Source organism: Mytilus californianus, unplaced genomic scaffold, assembly GCF_021869535.1.
Source record: "Mytilus californianus isolate M0D057914Y unplaced genomic scaffold, xbMytCali1.0.p SCAF_4, whole genome shotgun sequence".
NCBI classification, from domain to species: Eukaryota; Metazoa; Mollusca; class Bivalvia; order Mytilida; family Mytilidae; genus Mytilus; species Mytilus californianus.
The window spans coordinates 7,975,326-8,000,387 of record NW_026262690.1 but is presented as its reverse complement, the minus strand read 5'-3'; the positions used below and the strand labels follow the sequence as shown (position 1 = coordinate 8,000,387).

The 25,062-nt window shown below is 30.8% G+C and overlaps 1 protein-coding gene across 1 annotated transcript in view; it reads left to right on the top strand.

Moving 5' to 3' along the window:
* The window catches only part of LOC127737393 (uncharacterized), a 29,967-nt gene extending 5,700 nt beyond the window's left edge, over nt 1–24,267 (top strand). The window contains exons 5-18 of the mRNA XM_052248039.1: nt 462–537; nt 1,493–1,625; nt 3,617–3,682; nt 5,190–5,313; nt 6,816–6,915; nt 10,188–10,246; nt 10,830–10,894; nt 11,458–11,544; nt 12,350–12,392; nt 13,212–13,326; nt 15,379–15,460; nt 16,762–16,831; nt 18,358–18,461; nt 21,042–24,267. Coding sequence (XP_052103999.1) covers nt 462–537; nt 1,493–1,625; nt 3,617–3,682; nt 5,190–5,313; nt 6,816–6,915; nt 10,188–10,246; nt 10,830–10,894; nt 11,458–11,544; nt 12,350–12,392; nt 13,212–13,326; nt 15,379–15,460; nt 16,762–16,831; nt 18,358–18,461; nt 21,042–21,312 — 1,395 coding nt within the window. The 3' untranslated portion in view covers nt 21,313–24,267. The remainder of the gene's footprint in view (nt 1–461; nt 538–1,492; nt 1,626–3,616; nt 3,683–5,189; nt 5,314–6,815; nt 6,916–10,187; nt 10,247–10,829; nt 10,895–11,457; nt 11,545–12,349; nt 12,393–13,211; nt 13,327–15,378; nt 15,461–16,761; nt 16,832–18,357; nt 18,462–21,041) is intronic.
* The last annotated feature ends 795 nt before the right edge of the window (nt 24,268–25,062 follow it).

Genomic DNA, 25,062 nt, shown 5'->3' with positions numbered 1-25,062 from the left:
GAAGATGAAGGACAGCAATTAAAGTTTTGTTCTTTTCGTATATGTTTATTTTGTACTTTTATTATACTGTGGATTCATTATTATTTGTTGGATACCAATTTTCGTTGGTTTCGTGGGTACAGGTGAACCACGAATTCAAATGTTCAACGAATATCATATTTTCAATAGGCTTTGTATACAGAGCAAAACCATGAAATCAAATATCCACGAATATGCAAGTTTTCAGCAATCCTCGAAAAATTGGTACCCACGGAAATAAATGAATCCACAGTATCATAATATCATGTGTACAATTAATCCATGATAACTGTCTTTTATTGTTGATAGTGATAGCCCATATTATTAGGATTATTTTTTAAAAGAAAATGTTTTATATTCTAAACATTCATGATATTACTGAAATGAATCTTTGTTAGAATACATATATCACTTAAGTATTTTTCACTTGAAATATTTTGTAGGAAGAGATGGTTCCATTGAATGACATGTTAGAAGATGATAGTTGTGATGAAATGGCACCTATGGACAGTAGTACTGGTAAGGGAAAGATGTTCAAATTCATGTTTTATAGTAGACATTAACCTTTTAGATAACACAGTAATTTTGTTGTTAAAGTACAATAACAAATTTGATATTGCATAATTTGCATTATATACATTTTGGTAATGTTTATTGGTGCCACAGGACATAAAGCAGACAACACTCATTCAATTACCAGTAGTTTTAGGACTGTTTTTGAAAAATATTGGAATGCAGAAATTGATTGATGATTAAGTAAAGTAAAACTACAGTCATCTGCCATTCTCGAACTTTAGTTTGCCTCAACCAAATGTTATGAAACCTATACACAATGCTTATTACCACCAAACAAGTTCAATTTGGGTGGCATCACTTTCGCTGTTCTTGAGTTATGTCCCTTTGTAAATTGAAAAATTGCAGAATTTGCCATATATTTACAAGTGGAGGCATCTGTGTCCCATGGACACATTGTTAATTTGTTTTATTCTCCTTAAGTATTGTAACTGGTTCATTTGTCTAGTGCTAACAAGCTGGCCTCTGTTACAGGAGGCCATTAGTCTGTTCCAAACCCGGATAAAACCAAAGAATTGTAAATTAGTATTGCTGCTTCTCTGATAATCAAGCAGCTTTTCAGTTATTGCAAAGACTGGCTATTTCAGAGTCAGAAAATATATCAGGGTAGACAGTGTAGATTAACAACGTTTTTCTTGGAACTTTTACCTTGAGACCTAGCATGTTAAAATTCTAGTCCAGGGTGATGTTCTAGTACAGAGCAAGGTTCATATTCATATTACATTAACGTGTTCTTCGTCTGAATTAGCATGTTATAGATGCCACTCGATATTAAACAACCATTCTTCTATAACATTAAATATCAAATTTGATAATATTCAGCAAAGTTCCTCAGCAGTTGTAAGATTGTGATTTTTTCTACATCTGAAAAAGAAATGATTCAGCTCGAAATATTTTTCAGGTCCTGTACTGGCAGGTCATGTGATCATACCTAAAGGTCAAGAAATAGAATCACCCAGTCTGTATACATTAGGAAGTTTATTTTTAGGATGTGGATTTAAACAGTGTTTTGAAATTATACTGTTTTTACAATTGTAAGTTGATTTTATTGCATCATAGAATGGATGGTCAGAAAATAGTAAGCCATAATTTCATTAAAAAATAAAAAGAATAATTTGAAACACAAAGTTTGCCATTAATGAAAACAATTATTCAAGAATTCATGGTTCTTAACTTAAAGACAGATTGAAAGAATTAGGTCAACTTTATTTCACAAAAAAGAAAAGCCGATGCAGATAAATATCTTGTTTTAAGGAGAAATAAATCATTTTTGTAAAACAAACTTCCTTGATACTGACTGCATCATCATGGTCACTATTATTTTATTGACAACTTATTTATCATGTTTTGTGGATTTGTTTTTTAAACAGTCAGTATTGATTTCTATGGGTACCAACTGTGCTTCTCTCCTTTGCTTGTTCCCTTATTGAACTGAGGCCTACTTCCAACAGGAGATTCTGAGATAGAATGAGAAAAACCTATCATTTTCCTTTTTCTTCACCTGCTGCTATATAGATAATATTGATACCTCAATGTTTAATGACTATGCTGTTTGCATCTACCCCATGTAACGTGAAATAATTGATACCACAAATCATTTTAAGTCTGTTTCATCTTATGCTATCATCTTTAAATTAATTTATGCAATGAGGGTCTGTTGAGAACTAAAATGTATAATGGAGTTGATTTCAATTTTCCAATTGTGAACTTTCCATTTGTGTACATCTCCTTCATTAGGACTTATTATATATCTAAATGTTTATACAATAAGTGCAGGGCTTGCATTTATTATCATAATATCCTTGAGAGATGGTCACAATGGAGCTATTGAACCAAGATTTTCTAAAAGCATATGTTGAAAGTTTTATGGACTACATAATGAGCAGGACAATGGGTGCCACTAGTAGATCAAAAACTCTTCTGGAACAGCTGTGTTCATAATTGTTTTTTTTTTTGGGGTTCATGTTGCTCAATCTATTGTTTATTGTACACTGTTTGTCATTTCATTGATTTTTTTAGGCCAAGTGTTATCTGATTTTTTCAATTATGATTTTTTATTGTACCCCTTTTTTATTGATATTTTATCTGAGCATCAATTATGTTACTATTTCTGGAAAATAAGATAAAATTTCATTAAATTTGAGTATTAAAGAGGAGGTGCTCTTTTAGTTTTAGTTTTCTTTCTATTCACGTAAGGTGGTGTTTTTAATTATATTTCTGAAAATTGCATGCTATGAATAACATTTTAACAAAGTATTGAAAAAATCTATCGATTTTAATGTAGACCTCCATCTACATTCATATAAGATGAAATTTCCCACAATTCTAAGTAAAAAATGTATTTTTATTTTTATACGCCCGTTTACAGGACGTTTTATGGTATACCTTTGTCCGTCTGTCCGTCCGTCCGTCCGTCGTCAACATGTCGGACAATAACTCATAAATCCTTTTACCAATTTGCATGAAACTTTGATGAATTGTTTATATCTATTGACGTGAGCTCTCTTTCGATTTTTATAAATTTTGGATTTTACGTTTCCAAGTTATGGGGTTTTATTCATTAAAAAAGGGGAATTTTCCAGTTTTCGGACAATAACTCAAAAATGCTTTGAACAGTTTTCATGAAACTTTGGTGAATTGTTTATGTCTGTTGATGTGAGCTCCCTTTCGATTTTTATAAATTTTAGATTTTACTTTTCTAAGTTGTGGGGTTTTATTCATTAAAAAAGTGGGATTTTCCAGTTTTCGGACAATTAATCAAAAATGCTTTGAGCAGTTTTCATGAAACTTTGGTGACTGGTTTATATCTATTGAAAAAGCGACGGGCATATCATGCACTCATGGCGCTGCTGTTTATTCTTATTTGTAGAATATGATTTGAGATCTGTAATGGTTTTGGGTACTTGTCCATGTTTGAAGGTTGTGTATCTTGATTTCTTAAATAAATGAAAATTAAATCATGTTCTTATCAATTGACCCTTGAAAATTAAGAATATCTTATGCTATAACACTATTTGCTTTTCAGTGTTGGATTTTTAATAAGTTATGCTTTAGCTGGTAGTGAGGCATATGCACAGATCATTGGAGTGGAGTAAGTATTGTAATAGGATGTACTGTTTGTATGTCAGTAGTGTTTGATTTTTATACGCACGTTTACGGGACGTATTATGGTATACCGTTGTCCGTCGTCAACATGTCGGACATTAACTCAAAAACGCTTTAACCAATTTGCATAAAACTTTATTGAATTGTTTATATCTATTGACGTGAGCTCCCTTTCGTTTTTTATAAATTTTAGATTTTACGTTTCCGAGTTACAGGGTTCTATTCATAAAAAAGGGGGATTTTCTAGTTTTCGGACAATAACTCAAGAATGCTTTCACCAACTTGCAAGAAATTTTGGTGAATTGTTTATATCTATTGACATGAGCTCCCTTTCGATTTTTGTAAATTTTAGATTTTACGTTTCCGAGTTACAGGGTTTTATTTATAAAAAAGGGGGATTTTCCAGTTTTTGGACAAAAACTCAAAAATGCTTTCTGCTGTTCTTATGAAACTTTGGTGAATTGTTTATATCTATTGATGTAAGCTCCCTTTTGATTTTCATAAATTTCTAATATGACATTGAGAATTAATTGAACTTTATTTGTTTATAGTCTGACAACAGATTTATTAAGTATTGCGCAACAGCACAGTGTATTACACAACAGCAAGAAATCTTTAATTGAATATAAATTCAATTCATATAACCAATTTCAAGTTCTTTGACTACATTTATTCAGAAACCTATATGTTGAATATTTAATTACAATCCAAATTCAGACCTGTATCAAGCTTGAATATTTTGTCCATTTTTGCCCCAACTGTTCAGGGTTGGACCTCTGTGGGCGTATCCAGCTGCGCTCAGCAAAGCAGTTTATTTATATTTTAGTACTTTTTGTTACAAAAACCATTTTGTATATGTATTGCTGAACATTTCAGCATGGATCGTTACCTATATCTAGTGCTAAAGTTGATTTGAAATCTTTGTGACATATAGGGCTTCAGATGTTAGTAGCTAGTCTAGATCGTTAAAGTGGTACTTTCCTTACATAGAGCGTCAGATGTTAGTTGCTAGTCTAGATCGTTAAAGTGGAACTTTTTATACCTAGGGCTTCAGATGTAACTAGTTTGATTTCACATGAAATAATTGACTAACATGAAAGTTTAATGAAATGTTTGTCATCAAAGCTTAGCTAATTTAACTTTTTTTAATATAAAGTAAACTTATAGCTGAATTTCAGAGACTTAAGAACAAAGGGAACCAAAGGTAACCTAATCGAAAGGTACTTGAATAATTTAATAACTTTCTAAAATATTGGCAATATAAAATATTTTGTTTTATAACAATATAAACTTAACTCCTAGCTTAATTCTATATTATAATTATTATATAGACAAGACAAGACAATATTTTATTTTAGTCTCACCTCTTATAAAACATTTACATAATATTACAATATATTATATGTGTGCATAATATAGATAGCTATTATCTACTTATTTATTAATTAAATTGTGATTGTTTTTCAGTAATTAAGGTAAACTTGATATTTCAGCTTGCGTTATGTTATACCTATGTTTGTTTGGATTTGCACATTTGCTGTTGTGTTTGCTCTGCAGTTAGTACAGCCAGTTGTTTCAGTTTTAACTTTCTTTAAAGGATCACTTTTATTAGGGACTGTAAGTTTATATATATTATTTATCCACTGGATCTATGTGATCACTACAGATTTTAGGATGGTGCAGAATTCTGAGTTAAAGACATATCTTGAATCTGATGATGTGTTTTATGACTTGAAGAAGTTTAAACAAGATTTTAATTATCTACTACAAACTTTTGACATTTAGTTTGCTTTAAATCAAGTAAAAGAGAGGTCAAATAGCTACTTAATTTTAAATATACATTTGCATATAGTTTATTTGAAAATAAAAATTAATAGAATATTACTATTTATGAATTAATGTGAAAAAGTTAAAAATATCAAATTTAAGCAGTTTATAAAAATGATGAAAGTGTCTTATCATTATATTTTGCTTGTGTAAGCTATTGAATAAAATTTGGCACAAGCTGTGTATTGATATCCCATGCTATTGCAAATACTGTTATTTCAATTCCTTCCAAGTAAGAGTACTGATACAATACTAGTAGGACTGACAACTGTCAGGATTTACAAACAATTACGCTGGAACTCAAAGGTGTAAATATTAATTGGAATCACTCCATCTTAATTGACCACAGTTGATATCTAATGTATTACATAATGGAATAGACACTTTATTACACATCTCAGTACACAACTTGTACACAGTTATTGACCTCAATACTATACCTATAGATACTTTTGATCTACTCTACATAAAATTATTCTATAAGTTATGTGTCAAAGATGAATGATTAAGGATTAATAAGATGTCTTTTTTTCAAAGAAAAGACAAAAAATAAAATGTAAATAAGAAAGTGCAAATAGGGTCTATTTTACTTCTCAAGTCAGAGTCATAATCATCTGATATTAGTCATTACTTTAGTGTAATTTAGTTACATTTATCAGGAATTTGCTTGAAACAATAAATAAAATTCCACACCTCGAACTTCAGTATTTTCTGCAATAACATGAATTTATTTATTCCCCATTACATTGCTTTTTAACAGTATAAGGTATTTGTACATGTATATATATTTGAATACAGGAAATTCATTTTTTTCCCAATGAAGAAAAAACACAAATTTAAAAACAAAATTAGTTACTTTAACATTTTGCGTTTTCAATGCCTCTTTGAGGGAATTATTAAGTCACACTTTAATGATAAATTATACCACACCTTCCTTTGAAGATACTTTTTCCCATCCATATCAAAATCATTACATTGATTAATGTTTATAAAAAAAGGTGTAAAAATCAGTACACCTTCTAAAATTGGTGTTTTAAAAGAATTTGCATCAATGTTGAGAAATTATCGATCTTTGGGAAATAGAAAAAAAAAGTTTATAGTATGATTCTGGAAATGAAAATAACCCTAAAAACCATTTCATTGTATCATCACCTTGAAAATTGGGAAAGTTCAGAAGAAATATGTGAAATAATTACTATTTATACAACAAATTAATATCTTTTGATGTAATTTATAATTTAATGTTCTCTCATTTTTTTTGTAAACATAATATGGTATTTGGATAATTTCAGGTGATAATTACATTTATTGTTGGATCAGAAGTAAACAGAGAAATCCATGATGATTTCAAAGCCACAGGAGAACCATTCCTAATGGGAACAGTAGCTTTAGGTATTTGCTATAGAGTGTCTGAATTACAAATAGTCTGAGTTTGCTTTGAGATTTTACTGCATTTCTTGGACTTCCTTGGGCCATGGGATGTAAGATAGAAGTCCATATAGAAAGCATGGAAATTGCCAATCCAGACTTGGGGCAGCAATTTTCTGTCATGAATATTCTGCACAAATATGTATCTTTTGTTCACTGAATCCCCCCTGTAGCACAGAAAAAGTCTGATACCCTTCAACTTTCTATGTTTTGCTACTTTCTTTCACATTGTGCATTCCTTGCACGTAGATTTTTTGGAGTAAAATGTATATAACTTAGGTTATCTGCATATATCAATAAGATTTGCCGTTTCATCCTATCTCTGGTACACAAATAAACCTATGCTAACCTATTTACATTAATAAGCTCCTACAGGTGTAATACCACCATTGATTTTCCCCTATTAGTCTTTGTTAAATTTGCACTTTTCAAAAAATTGTGCAGAATTTATCTTTGTTTCAAATAAAGAAATACTTGGCATGAGTAAAGTTTGATCCTGTCCAGTACTATAGAAAAAATTTCACATAACATTTCATTGCATATAAGAAAATAACCATCACTGGAAGTTAACCAATCAAATTTTCCCCCTTTTTTAACCTGTATACAAGCTTTAGTAACCATGTAACCTCAAGTTTCCAAAATATTCTATAGAAACCCCAAATAAAAAAATAATGGTGCTTTGAAATACCCAAGATATATGTTTATGACCCAGAAATGTTTTACTGCAATGAAATGTAGGATCAATTACCTACAACTGTCAAATTCAAGGGAATATTTTTTTTCGACCTATTTTCGTATGCAACCGGATGTGACGTACTATGATTTGGTGGTATTACACCTAAAGAAGACTTTTTTGTTAAATAAACTGAATGTGACTTTTTTCCTTTGTTATACTGGTTATTTCAAGCATTCCTGTCAAGTTTTGTCATAATCAGTTCAATAGTTTGAGAAAAATCTAGTATAATGTAAGACGACATCTGCAGCGATTCGAGCAAAATTTCTTCGAAAAATCCAAACCAAGCCGCATCATGATAGAATATAGTGTGGACCAATAAATGATCAAATATTTATCTCATCTGCCTACAAACAGTTGAATATGATACAAAAGATGACTTTAGGATGATAAATACTACCAATGGACCTCTTTGTCTTCCTTATAAGGTCTCTTTTGGTCCATTTATACCTCTCATTTCCTCAAAATTTCTACTTTATAGGCCAATAAATAAAAATTTTGGGGTAACTTTCACTCATTTATGATAGAAATGTTATAATAAATGATTAATTGAAGTATTCAAGCTGAATGAACTATCCGTATAAAAGTTTACTGTCTCCAAGGAGGTTTCAATAAGTCCTTACGTAAAACTTAAATTTACGCCGCGTTCCAGAGAGGGACATAAAAAGCTTCTCTTTTGGTGAATAATTTGTTGTTACTGCTTTAAAAATAATTTCATTTACTTAAAACTATATATTTATTAAAGTATTTCTTAGGAAAAAATTTCTAGTATAGCAGAATATAAGAAAAAAGGAGAAAAAGCTCCCCAAAACTCTAAGTATGGCTTATTCTGTCAACTAATATTCATGGTAAAGTCCTATTTCAAGGAAATTTTCTCATAAAATGTGTTTTGGAGACTCAATCCACTCAGAATATTTCATTATTAGTAATATTTCACTTAAATAGCAAGAAATTTTAACACATGAGAGTACTCACAAGGTCAAAGGTGCATGTACAGCTTCCTATATTAGGTGTAATACCACCATTGATTTTCCCCTATTAGTCTTTGTTAAATTTGCACTTTTCAAAAAATTGTGCAGAATTTATCTTTGTTTCAAATAAAGAAATACTTGGCATGAGTAAAGTTTGATCCTGTCCAGTACTATAGAAAAAATTTCACATAACATTTCATTGCATATAAGAAAATAACCATCACTGGAAGTTAACCAATCAAATTTTCCCCCTTTTTTAACCTGTATACAAGCTTTAGTAACCATGTAACCTCAAGTTTCCAAAATATTCTATAGAAACCCCAAATAAAAAAATAATGGTGCTTTGAAATACCCAAGATATATGTTTATGACCCAGAAATGTTTTACTGCAATGAAATGTAGGATCAATTACCTACAACTGTCAAATTCAAGGGAATATTTTTTTTCGACCTATTTTCGTATGCAACCGGATGTGACGTACTATGATTTGGTGGTATTACACCTACAAGTTCTGTGGTCAGTCCATGTTCATAAGTACAAGTGTCATTTACTGAGAATACAATGTAACTGATGAAAGGAGAAGGTCCTGTAAGGGCTAATTTTAGCCTAAAATTTGAAGTACTTCTGAAGAATGATTTTTGACATTTTTTCACACACTTGAGTGTCTATTGCAGTCAATTCAATGACTTTAAGAAAAAGATTTGAACTGATTTGGTCATTAAAGACGCTCAAATTCAAGCTTAGATATGTAAAATCTATCAAATATGCCATAAAACGTCACTTTTCAAAGGGTTTTTATCTAAAATGTAAATGTAAATTCATGTTCAGTCTAAACTTTTATATATGTTATTTATTATCATCAAATACAACAAATATTTAAAATATTAAGATTAAACACAAGTGCAGCCACTTCCATTTTAGACCAAAACCGTCTAAAAATTTGCACAAATTCTAAAATTGTGAAGATTTCAATAATTTTGCATGAAGTAATGATGCTAGTATGTGATGCATGTTCATTGTATTGTCAAAAAACAGCCCATTTTTATGTACCAAAGTATTTTACTTTCCAAAAAATAGCTAAAATTTTACATTTTTAACAAATTTATAAAAATGCTATATTTTGGGGCCAAAAAGGAGTCTTACTGGGCCCAATCCTTTACATTGATTGCTCAATCAGTTATTGGAATAGTTACATTGTTTCTCACCTAAGGTTAACTATGAATACAAGGAGTGTACATTGAACTCTTCAGTTCAGAAATCATTTAATTATTGCAAATTCAGAATTTTTTGCATGCATTTATCATTGCAAATGTTTGACAAGTACACAAATGGCAGATTTATTATTGCAATTGAAGAAATGCTTCATACAGATAATGCTATCAAAGGTTTAAAATGTGAGTTTTTATCGTTGCAAACCCACTCTGTCACAAAAAAAATTAGTGTAGCAGATATTATGATACTTATACTTCCTTTAATTATTGAAGGTATGAATAAATGTAAATTATAGATAATTATAGTTTTATGTCTTTTAGGTGGTGTTATAAACACAATGCCATTAATGTATACAAAAGTCAAACCAGAGGCAAATCAGGTAATTATGTCACATGTATGGATCACAAGACATGTAGGGATCACAAGACATGTAGGTATCACACCACAATGTTGGGATCATGCAACATGTTACTAGGGATCATTTCTGCTATGTTAATGCACAATTCCTTGGAACCAAACTGACCCATATTCTTCTACAGGACAAATGCTATTTTAATTTTAGACCTGAATAATTTTAAAGATTTTCCTTACCTTCATGACTTGGCCATTTACTCTATTTTATTTAGAGACTGCAGGTGACACATGTCTTCCATGGGAAACTCAAACATTTTCAGACTTCAGGATTTGTATTTAGCTATTTGAACCGTAGATCAACTCTGTTGAATTTAATTGTCTAGTGACTTTTTAATGTCCTATAGAAATTTCTTGCAGATTCTTAAATAATTCAGTGAAACTGTTAAAAGATTTCTATATTTTCAAGATGGATAGATATTTGTAGTAAACCTAATTTCAGTGGTTATATTTTTCTTTTGCTTCATACCATTCCTGAAGAAGGTTAAAAAAAAAGCCTTTCAATCCAACAAATATTTTCAAAACATTTATCAATTTCATTTCAATTTCAGATAAAGAACTTTCGTCTGTCTGTGATATTAGGCCTTTTGACATGTATGGTGCTTAATGTTTTATGGTAGGTTGTCGTAAAATCTGTTTCATAGTGACCTATAATGAAATCCAGGTGTATAAAAAAAATCAAAGAAACCACCCAAAATAACATCTGTTAATAATGGTTTTTTGAAGTTGTAACTTTGGCATTTTTGGGGGTAATCAGACAAGTGCCATTTTTTGGCTCTACAAACTGTCTTTACAGTATGGTACACATTCTTCACTCTTTCAAAACTTTCATTACAAAATAATACCTCTTTCCTTTTGTTTATCAAGAACCAGGATCTTTTTAGGTTAATGATTTAGATGAGTAAATTTAAAAAAAGAGGGATCAAGTGACCCCTACGTTTTTATTATGTTTGTGAAAAGAGCATGATATAAACTGTTTTGGCAGAGTATTAAAATCTCTTTTTTTTTAATTTAGACACCCCATCTACTTTAAGTAATGACTAAGTGTTCTCATAAGAAGTTTTACCTGGCCTTCTTGTGTTTTTATGGGATAAAAGTTATGTTTTATATCAGTTTTGTTGTTCTGGCATTGGAATATTTTATGTGAGTTCTTAAAATGTTTTGTACTATTTTTTGTAGGTGCTGGGCTGTACTGGACATTGTACCACAGACATCAACATTCCCCTGTAAAACTGGCATTTGTCACAGTAATATATCTTTAGCTAGGTACATTTTATATAAACATAAAGTCATTTCCTTAGAAACAGACCATACTACTCAGAAAGTTCATTTAGTTATTGGTCCATCATAATATATATTTGATTAAGCAGCCAAGATTTGTGCTAAAGCCATCATTATTACACTTGTATGCTATTTAGTATGCAGATTTATTAATTATATGAGAATATTTAATAGGCATTTTGTGATGATAAAAGTAATGTTTTCTTCAGAATTTTTGTTGGTTTTGTATTTCATTAGAATTTGTCATTAGAGGTGTTCCTTTAAATTTGTGTAAAATTATCTGTGGCAAGTGTGAGACTTTAATAATAATTTGTCTTGTGAAAATGTTGATATTTTAATCATTTTCCTTGTTACTAAAAATTGTGTTTTCTCTACTAAATAAATGAAGAAATATGTTTGAATAATTGATGTATATATATTTTTTGAATTTAACTGAGAAGTTAAAGTTTTTATTCAGTATAGTTTTTGTTAAACAAACTTAATTGCAATCAACAACGTTTTCAAGGTCATAGTATTAATATGATATTTACATTTTATGCAGCCATGTTCTAAGTAGCCTTTCATATTATATCTAAAACAAGATGCACTATTTCCAAGGGAGATAATAAATTTTACATACTCCACTTTAAAAAAAAAATCAGTTTGGAATTGATGTTGATAACATTGTACAAGGCATAGGTAAAGAAAAGGTATATAAACAACAGGTACACTGAATAGTATTATAATGACATTTGACTAATGAGATCAATGACTTAAACCAATATATGTAAATAGATGTTTATGATTACAGATCCAAATCATTAGGAGAGATTTCAACCATTCCATTAACAGAGGTAAGATTGTAATTAGATTTATATTTAGTATAGAATGACTGGTAACTGGAAAAATATGTGGAAAATATATGAATAGGCAAAATCATCATTAGTAGTATTACAGTATTATAAATTTATTTGTAATACCTGTCAACAATAGTACGGGGCATTTATGTTTTCTGGTTTTTGAGTCCATCCGTTTGTCTGTCCCATATCAGGTTAAAGTTAAGTTTAAGGTAGTTAACCATGAAATTGTTAACTTCTTGAGTTTTTTAATCAGATTTTGCAATTGACTGATGATGAAAAATGATAGTGCTTGTTTTCACAATTTTTCTTTACATTGATAAATAAAACCTCTCTGAAACATTACTAAAACCTTATTAGTGAGTATGGTAGCTGAATTTCACATTAAATCAGTATTGTCAAATATTTCATCACTTCCTGCAGATTACCAGTCAAAAAAGGAAACTTTTAAATAAATTAAATGGTATTTAAGGGGGTACCCAACACTTTGACTAAAATAGATAACTACACAATTTACTGGAATAATTTTTTGGACATATAGCAGTTTGACAAACACTAATTTTGATCATTGAGAAGCTTGACTTCTCTTTGCAAATAGTATGTGATTAAAATATTCAACTGATTTTAAAGAGTTAACTCACTTAGGAGTTCTGTACTCCCTTGAAATAAAACACATTTCACGGAGATTATCATATGACCTTTAATAATGCATAAACACCCTGCAAGTTTAGAACTCCATGAAAAAATTAGGAAATAAATTGAGGAACTTGTGTATTGAATACTAGAAATTTGATTTGATAATTTGTTGTTTTCCAGATTATTAGAGCCAAGTACCCAGAATATACATGGGTGTCTTTGTTGGTTGAATCATTCATTGTCGTCAGTATAACAGTGTCATTTCTGGTCAATGGAGCTGTCCTATATCATACCTGTAAGTTATAATGCTAGGTAAGATGGTGTTCGTATCTATGGAGTTATTATTTACATCACCTTAACTGTGTCATGTCTGGTCAGTGCATGGAGCTGTCCTATATCATACCTGTAAGTTATTAAACTATGTAAGATGGTGTTTCTATAGATGGAGTTAATTTATTACATCAGTTTAACCTTCTCATGTCTGGTCAGAGGTTCTTGTTAATAGTGGAGCAGTCTACTACCATACCTTAATTGTGTATTGTCTCTCCTGTAATGAAAGTCGCAGTATGCGAGACAGGGATTAATATCTGCCAGTGGCGGTGTAAACTATTTGTATAAAGCTTTAAATTTCAGAAGGTAGAAGACCTGGAATCTTCATACCTTGTATGCAAATACCTTATGTTATGAAGTTTCTGTCTGTCCATTGTCCTTGGCCTCATTTTCATGGTCCAGGGACTGCTTTGAAAAAAATTGTAGTTTTTTTAACATGTGAATTTCTCACTTATTATGAGTAATAGGGTAACTTTATATTGGTATAAGGTTTCCTTGCAATGTCTACATGTCTTTCAGACACTGTTCACCTGACCTTCATCTCATTTCATGGATCAGTGATCAAGGTTAAAGTTACGTGATTATGTCAGTTTCTCAGATACTATAAGCAGTAGGTCAACTATATGTGGTATTTGGAAGATTTGGAAGATTTGTAAGGTGAACATGTATGTCTAGCAGGCATCATCTGACCTCATTTTCATGGCTCATTGGTCAATATTAAGTTTTTGTGTTTTGGTCTGTTGTTTAAATACTATAAGCAGTAGGTCAACTATATTTTGTGTATGGAATGATTGTAAGGTGTACATGTCTGTCTGGCAGGTATAAACTAACCTTGACCTCATTTTCATGGTTCATTGGTCAATTTTAAGTTTTTGTGTTTTGGTCTGTTTTTATACAGCCGTTTATAGGACGTATTATGGTAAATCGTTGTCTGTCGGACAATAACTCAAAAACGCTTTAACCAATTTGCATGAAACTTTGGTGAATTGTTTATATCTATTGACCTGAGCTCCATTTCGATTTTTATAAATTTTAGATTTTAAGTTTTCGAGTTGTGGGGTTTTATTCATTAAAAAAGAGTGATTTTCCAGTTTTCGGAAAAAACTCAAAAACACTTTCACCAATTTGCAAGAAACTTTGGTGAATTGTTTATATCTATTGACATGAGCTCCCATTCGATTTTTATAAATTTTAGATTTTACCTTTCCGAGTTGTGGGGTTTTATTTATTAAAAAAAGGGTGATTTTCCAGTTTTCGGACAATAACTCAAAAATGCTTTCAGCAGTTTTCATGATACTTTGGTGAATTGTTTATATCTATTGACGTAAGCTCCCTTTCGATTATTATAAATTTTAGATTTTACGTTTCCGAGTTATGGGATTTTATTCATAAAAAAGGGGTGATTTTAGAGTTTTCGGACAATATCTTTAAAGTGCTTTGAGGAGTTTTCATGAAACTTTGGTGACTGGTTTATATCTATTAAGATAACCTCCTTTTAGTTGTTCATAAATATTCTTTTAAAAAGCGACGGGCGTATCATGCGCTCATGGCACAGCTGTTTATTCAATTACCATTAGCTATGGGTCTGTCTATCTGGATTTTTCTGACCTTGGCCTCATTGTCATGGATCTTAAAGACTTTCAACATAAAATCAATGGTCAGTAAAACAGGTGAGACATATCAGTGTATGCACTCTTGTTATACTTAATTCAAAAATTCCTTCTTTTTATTTGCTTTATTTTAATTGTTAATTTGCTATATTTTTTGCAAAGTAAACAAGCACCTCCTTTTCCTAGATGCTTTCATCTTTAATATTTTATTGCACTGTGTTCTTGTCTGAAATTAATGAAGACTCAAAGATTAAGAAAATATAACACCCACTCCATTAGGTTTTCTAACTTATCAGATAACTGTAAATTCAGAAATGTTTGTGATGTTTTTATTATTGCTAAATTGTAATTGCTTAATGCCCATTGTTCAATAATTTTTGAATTAACAGTAATTTGTTTGATTTCAGTGACAGGATGGATAAAATCTTTATGGCCAAAAGATAAAGAGTCAGCTTATAAATCTAAGAAGATATGCTGTAATGGAGAATGGTAGGTAAAATCGATCTAGCCTAGAAAACTATAAATATTTACATGGAAAGATAGCAAGCTACTGATAAAAAAATAAAACACAGTTGTTTAGCCAAGAGTCTGGTCAACAAAAATATTTATATGATTGAAACCATCAATTCAGAAGTAATACACCTTATCGCTATTTTTTGTCTGCCATTACTGGACATCACAAAGGTTCCCGTAAAATTTTGATGTCACAATAGAAAATATCTGACACCACAATGGAAAAGTGATTGTTGTATGATGTCAAAAGTTCAAGCGGCGCAGACTCGGGTCATCCGGCGCATATTTCCAAATAGCGATAAGGTGTATTGCTCTTAAAGGTAGTTGTTTTACCATTTTTGGTGGAAGAAGACTTTCAAGTCTTCTGAAATCCTATAGTGCCGACTGTTTCTTTAAATATAGAACCGTTTCCTTATATTTTAATTATTTCAAATAAATAAATATAGAAACATGCTTTACAGGTTTTTTTGAATATATGTGTATTTTCATTATTTCACTGTACCAAAAGTCCATTACTAGCTCTAGTATAGTAATTAACTTCTGATTTTACTGATAGTATAAAATTAACATTTGTTCAAGAAAATGGGGAGTGTTGAGGTTTTTTTATTATCAAGGATATGTTTAAGATAATCTATTCACAGTTAACTGCATAGTGTATAAATGCATGAATCAAGATTTAGATTTATGAAGAGTCGGCATGGTTGACATAGCCTCTTCTCTTCAAAGGATCTAACCACAAATTGTAATCTAATCTAATCCTTATTGATTTTAGACTCAAAAGTTCCATATGATAAAGAATTATATCGCTATTTTACGAAATTTTCCTTTGATCTTGCTGAATGATAATTTCCTTTCTCAGCTGAGTCGAGTGATATGAAAAATTATCGCTAGACACTAAGGGGGACCGTGGCGTTGCTAATGAAATTGACAACGTCTTCATAGGTAAAATAGCGATAAACAGATTATCATTGGTCATCTCAACTCGATTGCTTTTCTCACTTTCGCCGTACCGGCTTAAGCGAAAAAAATCCATCTCGTTGAGATGATCAACAATAATCTATATGTATATTTCAGTGTGTGTAATACAGAATTGTATATTTCAGTGTGTGTAATAAAGTATTCTATATTTCAGTGTCTGTAATAAAGAATTGTATATTTCAATGTGTGTAATAAAGAATAATACATTTCAGTGTGTGTTATAAATAATAATATATTTCAGTGTGTGTAATAAAGAATTATATGTTTCAGTGTGTGTAATAAAGAATTCTATATTTCAGTGTGTGTAATAAGGTTGTTTCCCTGTTTCTGTTCAGTATTGTATTCGTAGTAGCCATGTTAGATCCAAGAGTAAGTACACTAGATTTATTTTAGCCAATTTAAAAAAAAAAAAATAATGATTTAAAAACAAAAATATTCAATGATGGAAAAGTTGATCTTGAGATAAATTTATCCTTTAATCAAATATGCTTTCTACAGTTAGTTGTATCCATATACTCAAAATATATATTTTTGTTTAAAACATTTTCCTATTTCAAATGAAAAATCATTACATAAAAAAAAAATTACTGTTTGACTCTCGCTGAGAAATAATAATGTACCTCACAAAACACCTCAAAAAGATTTCACACATGAGTGTAATTTGTGGTCATCCCTTTATTGAAAAGTTGTGTTCCTAGGATTATTTTTTTTGGGGGGGAGGGGGTAAATTTGCCATAAAAATGTGAAAATGTGTACTGGTATTGCTAATGTTTTTAAAGGTTGATGCAAACAAATTGTAAGACCAGATGCTGGTATCTTGGTTGTAATGGGAATGCCTTTTTATACCCCTGTTTTAGATTGGACATATTATGTACCCTGTAATAGTATGACGAAAGAAAGCTTCCTCACGATTTTGAGGATTTCAAATTTTATCATTCCAGAGTTATATATATGGAACTGTATTAATTGAAAATTTATCATTTTCTCAAATGGTGTACAATAACTCACCTTGGCTGTTATGCTTTTTCTTGAAATCACAGGACTAGAATTTAGAACTTTGTCCTTCCAGAAAATTGAACATTAATCATATATCGGGGCACCTACTTAGTATGTTTAGATTCTCAAAACTTGACATTATTGTTGAGATTGATAGGAGGAAGCTCCCTTTAGATTTTGACAACTTTCTGAATTGTTGTTTCAGAGATATTGGAGTCTAATTTCTAATTTAAGTAAAGTTTTCACATGTTGTTTCATAACTTGAGTATGCTTGGATCAATTTATTGGAAACTTAAGCTAATTGTTGGAATGGGTAAAAGTATTTTTTAAATTGTTATTTCACAGTTATGGACTTTAACCTTCAGAGTGAAAGCTTTTTTTTTATAATCAGCACTAGCTCTAGTATATTTGATCCAAATTACTGCAAAGTTGACACTGTTTTTGGCATTCCGTGAATGCAAGATTTCTGCCAGAGTTATGGGACTTTTTGTGTAATTCATACATCAAAGGATATCTTCATGCAAAATACTATTTAGATTGAATCAAAAAGACTGCCAAAGGCAAAGAATCAATGCAAAAGTTATTTCATTTTGACAAAATTTGCCTTAGTATGAAACAATTTTATCTGAAGATGTCATAATTATAATGGAAGATAGTTAAATATGGGATTATGTTACATTGCGGATATGACAAAATCATATAATGCGTAATATCACCAGACGAGCGAACACACTGATTCCACTGTAACGTAAGAATTTTATACGACATCACATAATTTACTTAAAAATTTGAATACGTCATTTTACTCCTATTCATTTTGAATGTTACACAAAAAGAAGCTTTAAAAAAAATACACAGTTTCATCATGCTGATAATCTTAGTTCATGTTTATTTTCCAGGGTTTTATAGAAATATTGGAGAAATACTCATCATTGGCAATTAATTTAGAAGCTGGATTATTTGTATTTATAATGATGCTTAGTGCCAGGAAGAAATATACATTGTAAGATTTTATAGATATTATATTTTTACATACATCCTTCAACGATATTTGCCAACCTGTCCGAATGAGAAATCATGTCATGACAAGACACGATAAAATGCATATAAAAACTCATAAACTGTTTTTTGCTCTATAAATCATCATCTCAGTGATGATAGTCTTCTCATAGAGCTGCTACAGTTTACCTAGTGCCTCAGTGATGATAGCCTTCTCATCGAGCTGCTACAGTTTACCTAGTGCCTTAGTGATGATAGCCTTCTCATCGAGCTGCTACAGTTTACCTAGTGCCTCAGTGATGATAGTCTTCTCATCGAGCTGCTACAGTTTACCTAGTGCCTCAGTGATGATAGTCTTCTGATTGAGCTACTACAGTTTACCTAGTGCCTCAGTAATGATAGTTATCTCATCGAGCTGCTACAGTTTACATAGTGCCTCAGTGATGATAGCCTTCTCATTGAGCTGCTACAGTTTACCTAGGGCCTCAGTGATGATAGCCTTCTCATTGAGCTGCTACAGTTTACCTAGGGCCTCAAAGATGATATTCTTCTCATTGAGCTGCTACAGTTTACCTAGTGCCTCAGTGATGATAGCCTTCTCATCGAGCTGCTACAGTTTACCTAGTGCCTCAGTGATGATAGTCTTCTGATTGAGCTACTACAGTTTACCTAGTGCCTCAGTGATGATAGTCTTCTCATCGAGCTGCTACAGTTTACCTAGTGCCTCAGTGATGATAGTCTTCTCATCGAGCTGCTACAGTTTACCTAGTGCCTTAGTGATGATAGTCGTCTCATCCAGCTGCTACAGTTTACCTAGTGCCTTAGTGATGATAGCCTTCTCATCGAGCTGCTACAGTTTACCTAGTGCCTCAGTGATGATAGCCTTCTCATCGAGCTGCTACAGTTTACCTAGTGCCTTAGTGATGATAGCCTTCTCATCGAGCTGCTACAAATTACCTTGTGCCTCAGTGATGATAGTCTTCTCATCGAGCTGCTAGTTTACCTAGTGCCTCAGTGATGATAGTCTTCTCATCGAGCTGCTACAGTTTACCTAGTGCCTCAGTGATGATAGTCTTCTCATCGAGCTGCTACAGTTTACCTAGTGCCTCAGTGATGATAGCCTTCTCATCCAGCTGCTACAGTTTACCTAGTGCCTTAGTGATGATAGCCTTCTCATCGAGCTGCTACAGTTTACCTAGTGCCTCAGTGATGATAGTCTTCTCATCGAGCTGCTACAGTTTACCTAGTGCCTCAGTGATGATAGTCTTCTCATCGAGGGTATAATTTATTTACGCCTGGCAGGAATGGTGAAATCAGTTTGCCTGATTGTAAACAACAAGTTTCAAGTAATATTGAGTTTTTAAATGTCTTCCACTTTGAAAAATGATCCAACTAAATGTAAACTAGGTTTGGGAGATAATGATTTGTTTTTTAGTGGTTATTGGTTTTGAAATAGCTTTATATAACTGGGAATACTCTTACATTGTACTATTTGTCTTTTGTCTTTATGTTAGTTATTTTTTGTGCTTCCTGCTGGTCAAATTATGAAGGTCATTTCCAACTGATTTTTACAGTTTGTTCTTATGTTGTGGTATAACATCTATGTCCCAGGTTAGGTGAGGATTGAGCACTCAAAAACATGTTTAACCCCTCCACATTCTGTATGTGTATGTCCCAAGTTAGGAGCCTGTAATTTACTCGTAGTCATTGGTTGCTGTCTGATATATATCTGGTTTTAGTTTATAGTTTTATCATAATTGAGGCCATTGGTTTTTTTGTTTGAAAAATAAAGCTGACTATACTGTGTGGGTTTTGCTCATTGTGGAAGGCCATACGGTGACTTATAATTGCTTAAATCCACATCATTTGGACTCTGTTAGATAGTTTCTCATTTGCAATCATACAATATATCCTTATTTCATATGGAAACGTTAACAGCTTGTTTCCTGATCCCAATTCTTTTTCAATTGTATAAATATGTCCATGCTAAATTGTGTATATTGTATTTTACACTAAATGTAAACATTTAAATATGAATGAGATATAATGGTGAAAAAAAAACAATTTATTTAGCCCACAATAAATTTCTTTTTTCAAATTAAACTTCTTTTCCTAAACATTTTGATAGGTACAATAGTACCTCTTTCACTATAGATAAAACCATCTGTCCTCAATAAAATTGAGAATGGAAATGGGGAATATGTCAAAGAGACAACAACCCGACCAAAGAGCAGACTTTGTAGTGGAAATCATTTGTAACATAATGTGATTTTTCGTTGATGAACAAATCATATTTATGTCCTGTAAGCAAGGTGAAGAAATGTTTGTATTGTTTGTCCACCTTGTCAAACATAACATTATGATCAATAACAAAACTGCTTTATATCTTTTTAAATTATTTGTTTAGTTAGTTTAAACATATTTTATTGATGAAATAATACATGACAGAAGGATTTGTTACAAGTTATACAACTTAGAATTTAGTTGCATGCTTGAGAGTACCAATGAGTGTTTTTTAAAAGCAATCATATGCATGTACAACTTAAATGTTTTCATGAAGTTTGATATTTGTCTTTTTTTTCAGACAACATAAAATTGCAGTAAGGATTCCTGGCTACATGAGACCATTACAGTTACTTATACCATTATATTTTGGTTTTGCTGTAGTCTATGATCTATATAGTGCCTTAAGTGATATAATCCAAGAAAGTTCACCAGGAAAAATAAATTCTACTCAATTAAATAACAGTGTTATAGAGAAGGTAACACAGATATTTGACAGTCATGACACAACATCTAGTCTTCAGCCTACAACTCTTCCTTTTAATTCTACAAACTTTACCAACATGTTTTAAGTACATTGACGAATCAGTGGATTTTATAAACTTTAATGACCGCTCTTCAATATGAGATTTGATCCTTATTTATTTTGCTTGTGTTCATTGTTGATAACATTGTACTTTAAGTGTTACTATATATGTATATTTGAAACCAAAGCTCTAGGAAACATGGTATCTGTTTAATATTTAATGTTGCTCAATTTTTATTGTTTCGCCTAAACAAAGTAAAAAAAGCGAGACTTAGGTGTGCTGTTTCCGACAAAAAAGTGCTTGTGTTTTGTATCATGATAGATATTTCTTGATTGATAAGAGCCAAAGATGTGTGGGAAATTTCAAATACAGTTTTATTAAATCATACCACATCTTCTTATATCTATTTATTAAATAATTTGCATATTATTTTAACTGATATGGCAGAAGGTGTACATTTACAGTGCAAATTCCTCCTAAGGTACCTGATCCAACTTCTTTTGACTTCTATGAACTACTTCTCTCTCTCATGTTTATATATAATGGTTCTTTAAGGACCAGTTTAGAAGGTTGTGTGAGTCTTTCTGAAGTACCAAGGGTTATTTGAAATAAGAGTTTTTGCTTATGGGGATATTTTAATGTTTATAGCATATGTATTATATTTTTTAATGTTTTTTTTTATGTATTTTATAATATTGGGTAATTGTGAACTCAATTTGTATTTATTATATATAAATAATCTATTATAAAAAGTAATACAAGACCTCCAGGACAGTATAAGAGAATGAAATGTACTTTCAGATAAATATATGAATGTATTAAATAAACTTATTACATTGCTTGTAATGAATTACCATGATTTCCCAGTGAAATAAAAACCGATAATGTCACATGTGAAATAAACTCGGTTATTTCACTCCTCTGACGTCATACAACAATAGGTGTTGTCAAGACGTTGTCGATGAAGTCGCATCAAAGCAACTGTGAATGCGTAGAAAAAGATATAGTTCCTTACATTTTCTACTTTAATTCCACTAAAAATCCCATTGTCAATGTAATAAAATGAATAACTAATCAAAGAATTCAAATATCGAAAAATATTAAACTCGTAAACTAACAACACTGATAATTAACTCATGCGCTACTCGCATTCGTGAATTAATGTGTAGTTCGGTCACTTGTTGAATATTTTTCTCTATTTGAATTCTTCGATTAGTTATTATATAATTAACTATAATTATTGCACCATAATTTCGACTTGGAGCATAATTCTTTAATATTGGCTTAAAGCAATAGTTGTTTTTAGCTTTATTAGCTTATTAGAGGTGACAATAAATAAAATTTCCTGAGCAATATTAGAATTTCAGATACTTCTGAAATATAATAAATCATACTACAATAATCCACACACAGATTCATTTATAAATGAAGTTTGTTCCGAAATGACAATTTTGATCTTTAGCATCATCTTAATTGTACCATGATTATATTAAATCTTGTGTATATGAAACAAATTATGAAAGGATTGTATTTCAAACAGAAGTCAAAGCATGAAAACAAACATTTGCTACTGGAATAAAAAATCCAATAGATGTGTAGCAATTATTTAAAGTTATATAAAACTGTACAACTTAAAATAAGTTAGTAGTGAAAACAAATTTATTCATAATTATTTTTTACTGTTAATTTTAATTTCAAAAATGACAATTAGAAAATTACATCATATTACAAATTCCTATCAGATGATAACCTGTATCAAGCCCAAAGATATGATGGTATACAAAAAATGTTTAGATGTCACTTAGAGATGAAAATATTCTTGAAAAAAGATATTTACAAAACATGTGTCACCTTATATTTGAAAAAAGATTAAGTTTTTTTAAGGTTCAAGTGTTTTAAGTATTGAAATTGTTCATTCATTGGCACTTTGAGAACATAACCAAAAACTTATGAATGGGTTCTTGAAGATTTTATTTAAAGGTTTTAGTTAAATTAGTATAAAATAAAGTGAATGGTTGTTATCATATTTGATACATTTATCATTGTCCCCTTTTTAACACATCTGACTTAAATGTCATGTGACCTGGCATGTTATCATATCTATTTCTGTCACCTGGTGTGTGTCATCTCTGTGGCCACTAATTCTAAATTTCAAGCAGCTTTCTTAAATTATTGAACCAAATTTGGCAGGAATAATGTATAGAGGTTTTTTTTTATAAAATCTCTTTTCATTAACCATATGGATTGTAAAATTCTCAAAGTGGTGAATTTCTCTGAAATAAAATTACAGTAGGTTTAGATGGTGCCGTTTAGATGATTGAAGTGGTGGATAATTTCATATTGTTTCCACTTTCAATGTGATAATAAAAACAAAACAAATAGGTCTTTGTGTAAATGTTGTTTGCTCCTAAAAGGGATACCGGGTATGTAATATAAAATTATTCAAATGATGATTCAAATTACTAATTTGCTCATTATTAGATTGTTTTGTTTATTGGCAAGGAAGTTTAATATTAATTGTGCAATAATGGATTATGTGATTATTTTTATGTACAGCAAATATATAAATCTGGTAAAAAAAAGTGTAAAGTATGCAAATTATTGTGTCATAAACCTGATATATCAGTGAAAGGGTTAACTATAAATATTTTCTTATGACATTTTTACAAAGTTGACACTATTTCAGTGTTATATCAATCGAATCAAAGTAATGTATTTTAACATACATTATTTTTATTGAGTTTTATGGTATGATATTTATCATGAAGGAAAGTTAGATTAATTATGCTAATCAAGGACATATGTTAGTTATACGTCCTTGTGCTAATGTTTTATTAAATATAACTTTAGGGTTTGGGCTACTGTCTTTTGTAAAATATTTTATTAGTAGAAGAAATGCATATTTTAGAAATTATTTTTTATTACTTTTGATCTGAAGATTTTAAATTATGATCATTACAATATTTATTTATCTTTATTAATAAATATATTAAAATCTTATTATTCTGTTGTATATCCTAGTCTACAGAATTATATCTTCTTCTAATGAATGTGATTTAATATGTTTATAGCTTGATAGTTTATGGCACCACTAGTGTTGCTCATGATAGTAAAACTTCTGTAGGGATATGATGTTGCTCTCTGGTCGTACACATAGATTTTTTGCTTCCTGTACCGATGTTTTAGTAGGGCTCATCCTAACCCATAAGTTGGCAAGTCCTTGTGTCCATTCTAAAATAGCTGATAAGCCTTTTTGATTTAGATATTCTTTATATTCTTTGAACTCTCTCAGTTCATCGATAAGGTTATTCAGTGTCCAATTCAGACTAAAAGAGTCTTTTAGCACAATAGTCTTCTGAGAAAATCTCTTTGAATGGTGTTATGTAGACTCTCAGTGATGCGATATTTAAGGAATATGAAGAGTGCAATGAGTTCTGCTAATAGTATGGACCCTTTCTGTGCTATAATTAGACACATTGGATGTTTTTAGAGGATCGGTATAGATCATTCCCCAGCTTCTAAGGGAGGATCTACAGTTGAATGATATTGCTTGCTCTTGTTTACAGTGTAACTTCGCTCCTTCAGTTTCCTGGCATAGTTGCTGCTCTGTTGTCCTGTATTTTGAGTTTCCTTGTCGACTCCAGTACAGTGTTTTTGATTTAGCCATGCTGGGTCTATGTCATCGCTCCTGATTTTAAGATGGTGCAGAATTCTGAATTGAAGACATTTATGATGAAACTATTAAATGATGTGTTTTATGACTTGCATATAGTTTAAACACCATTTTAATTATCT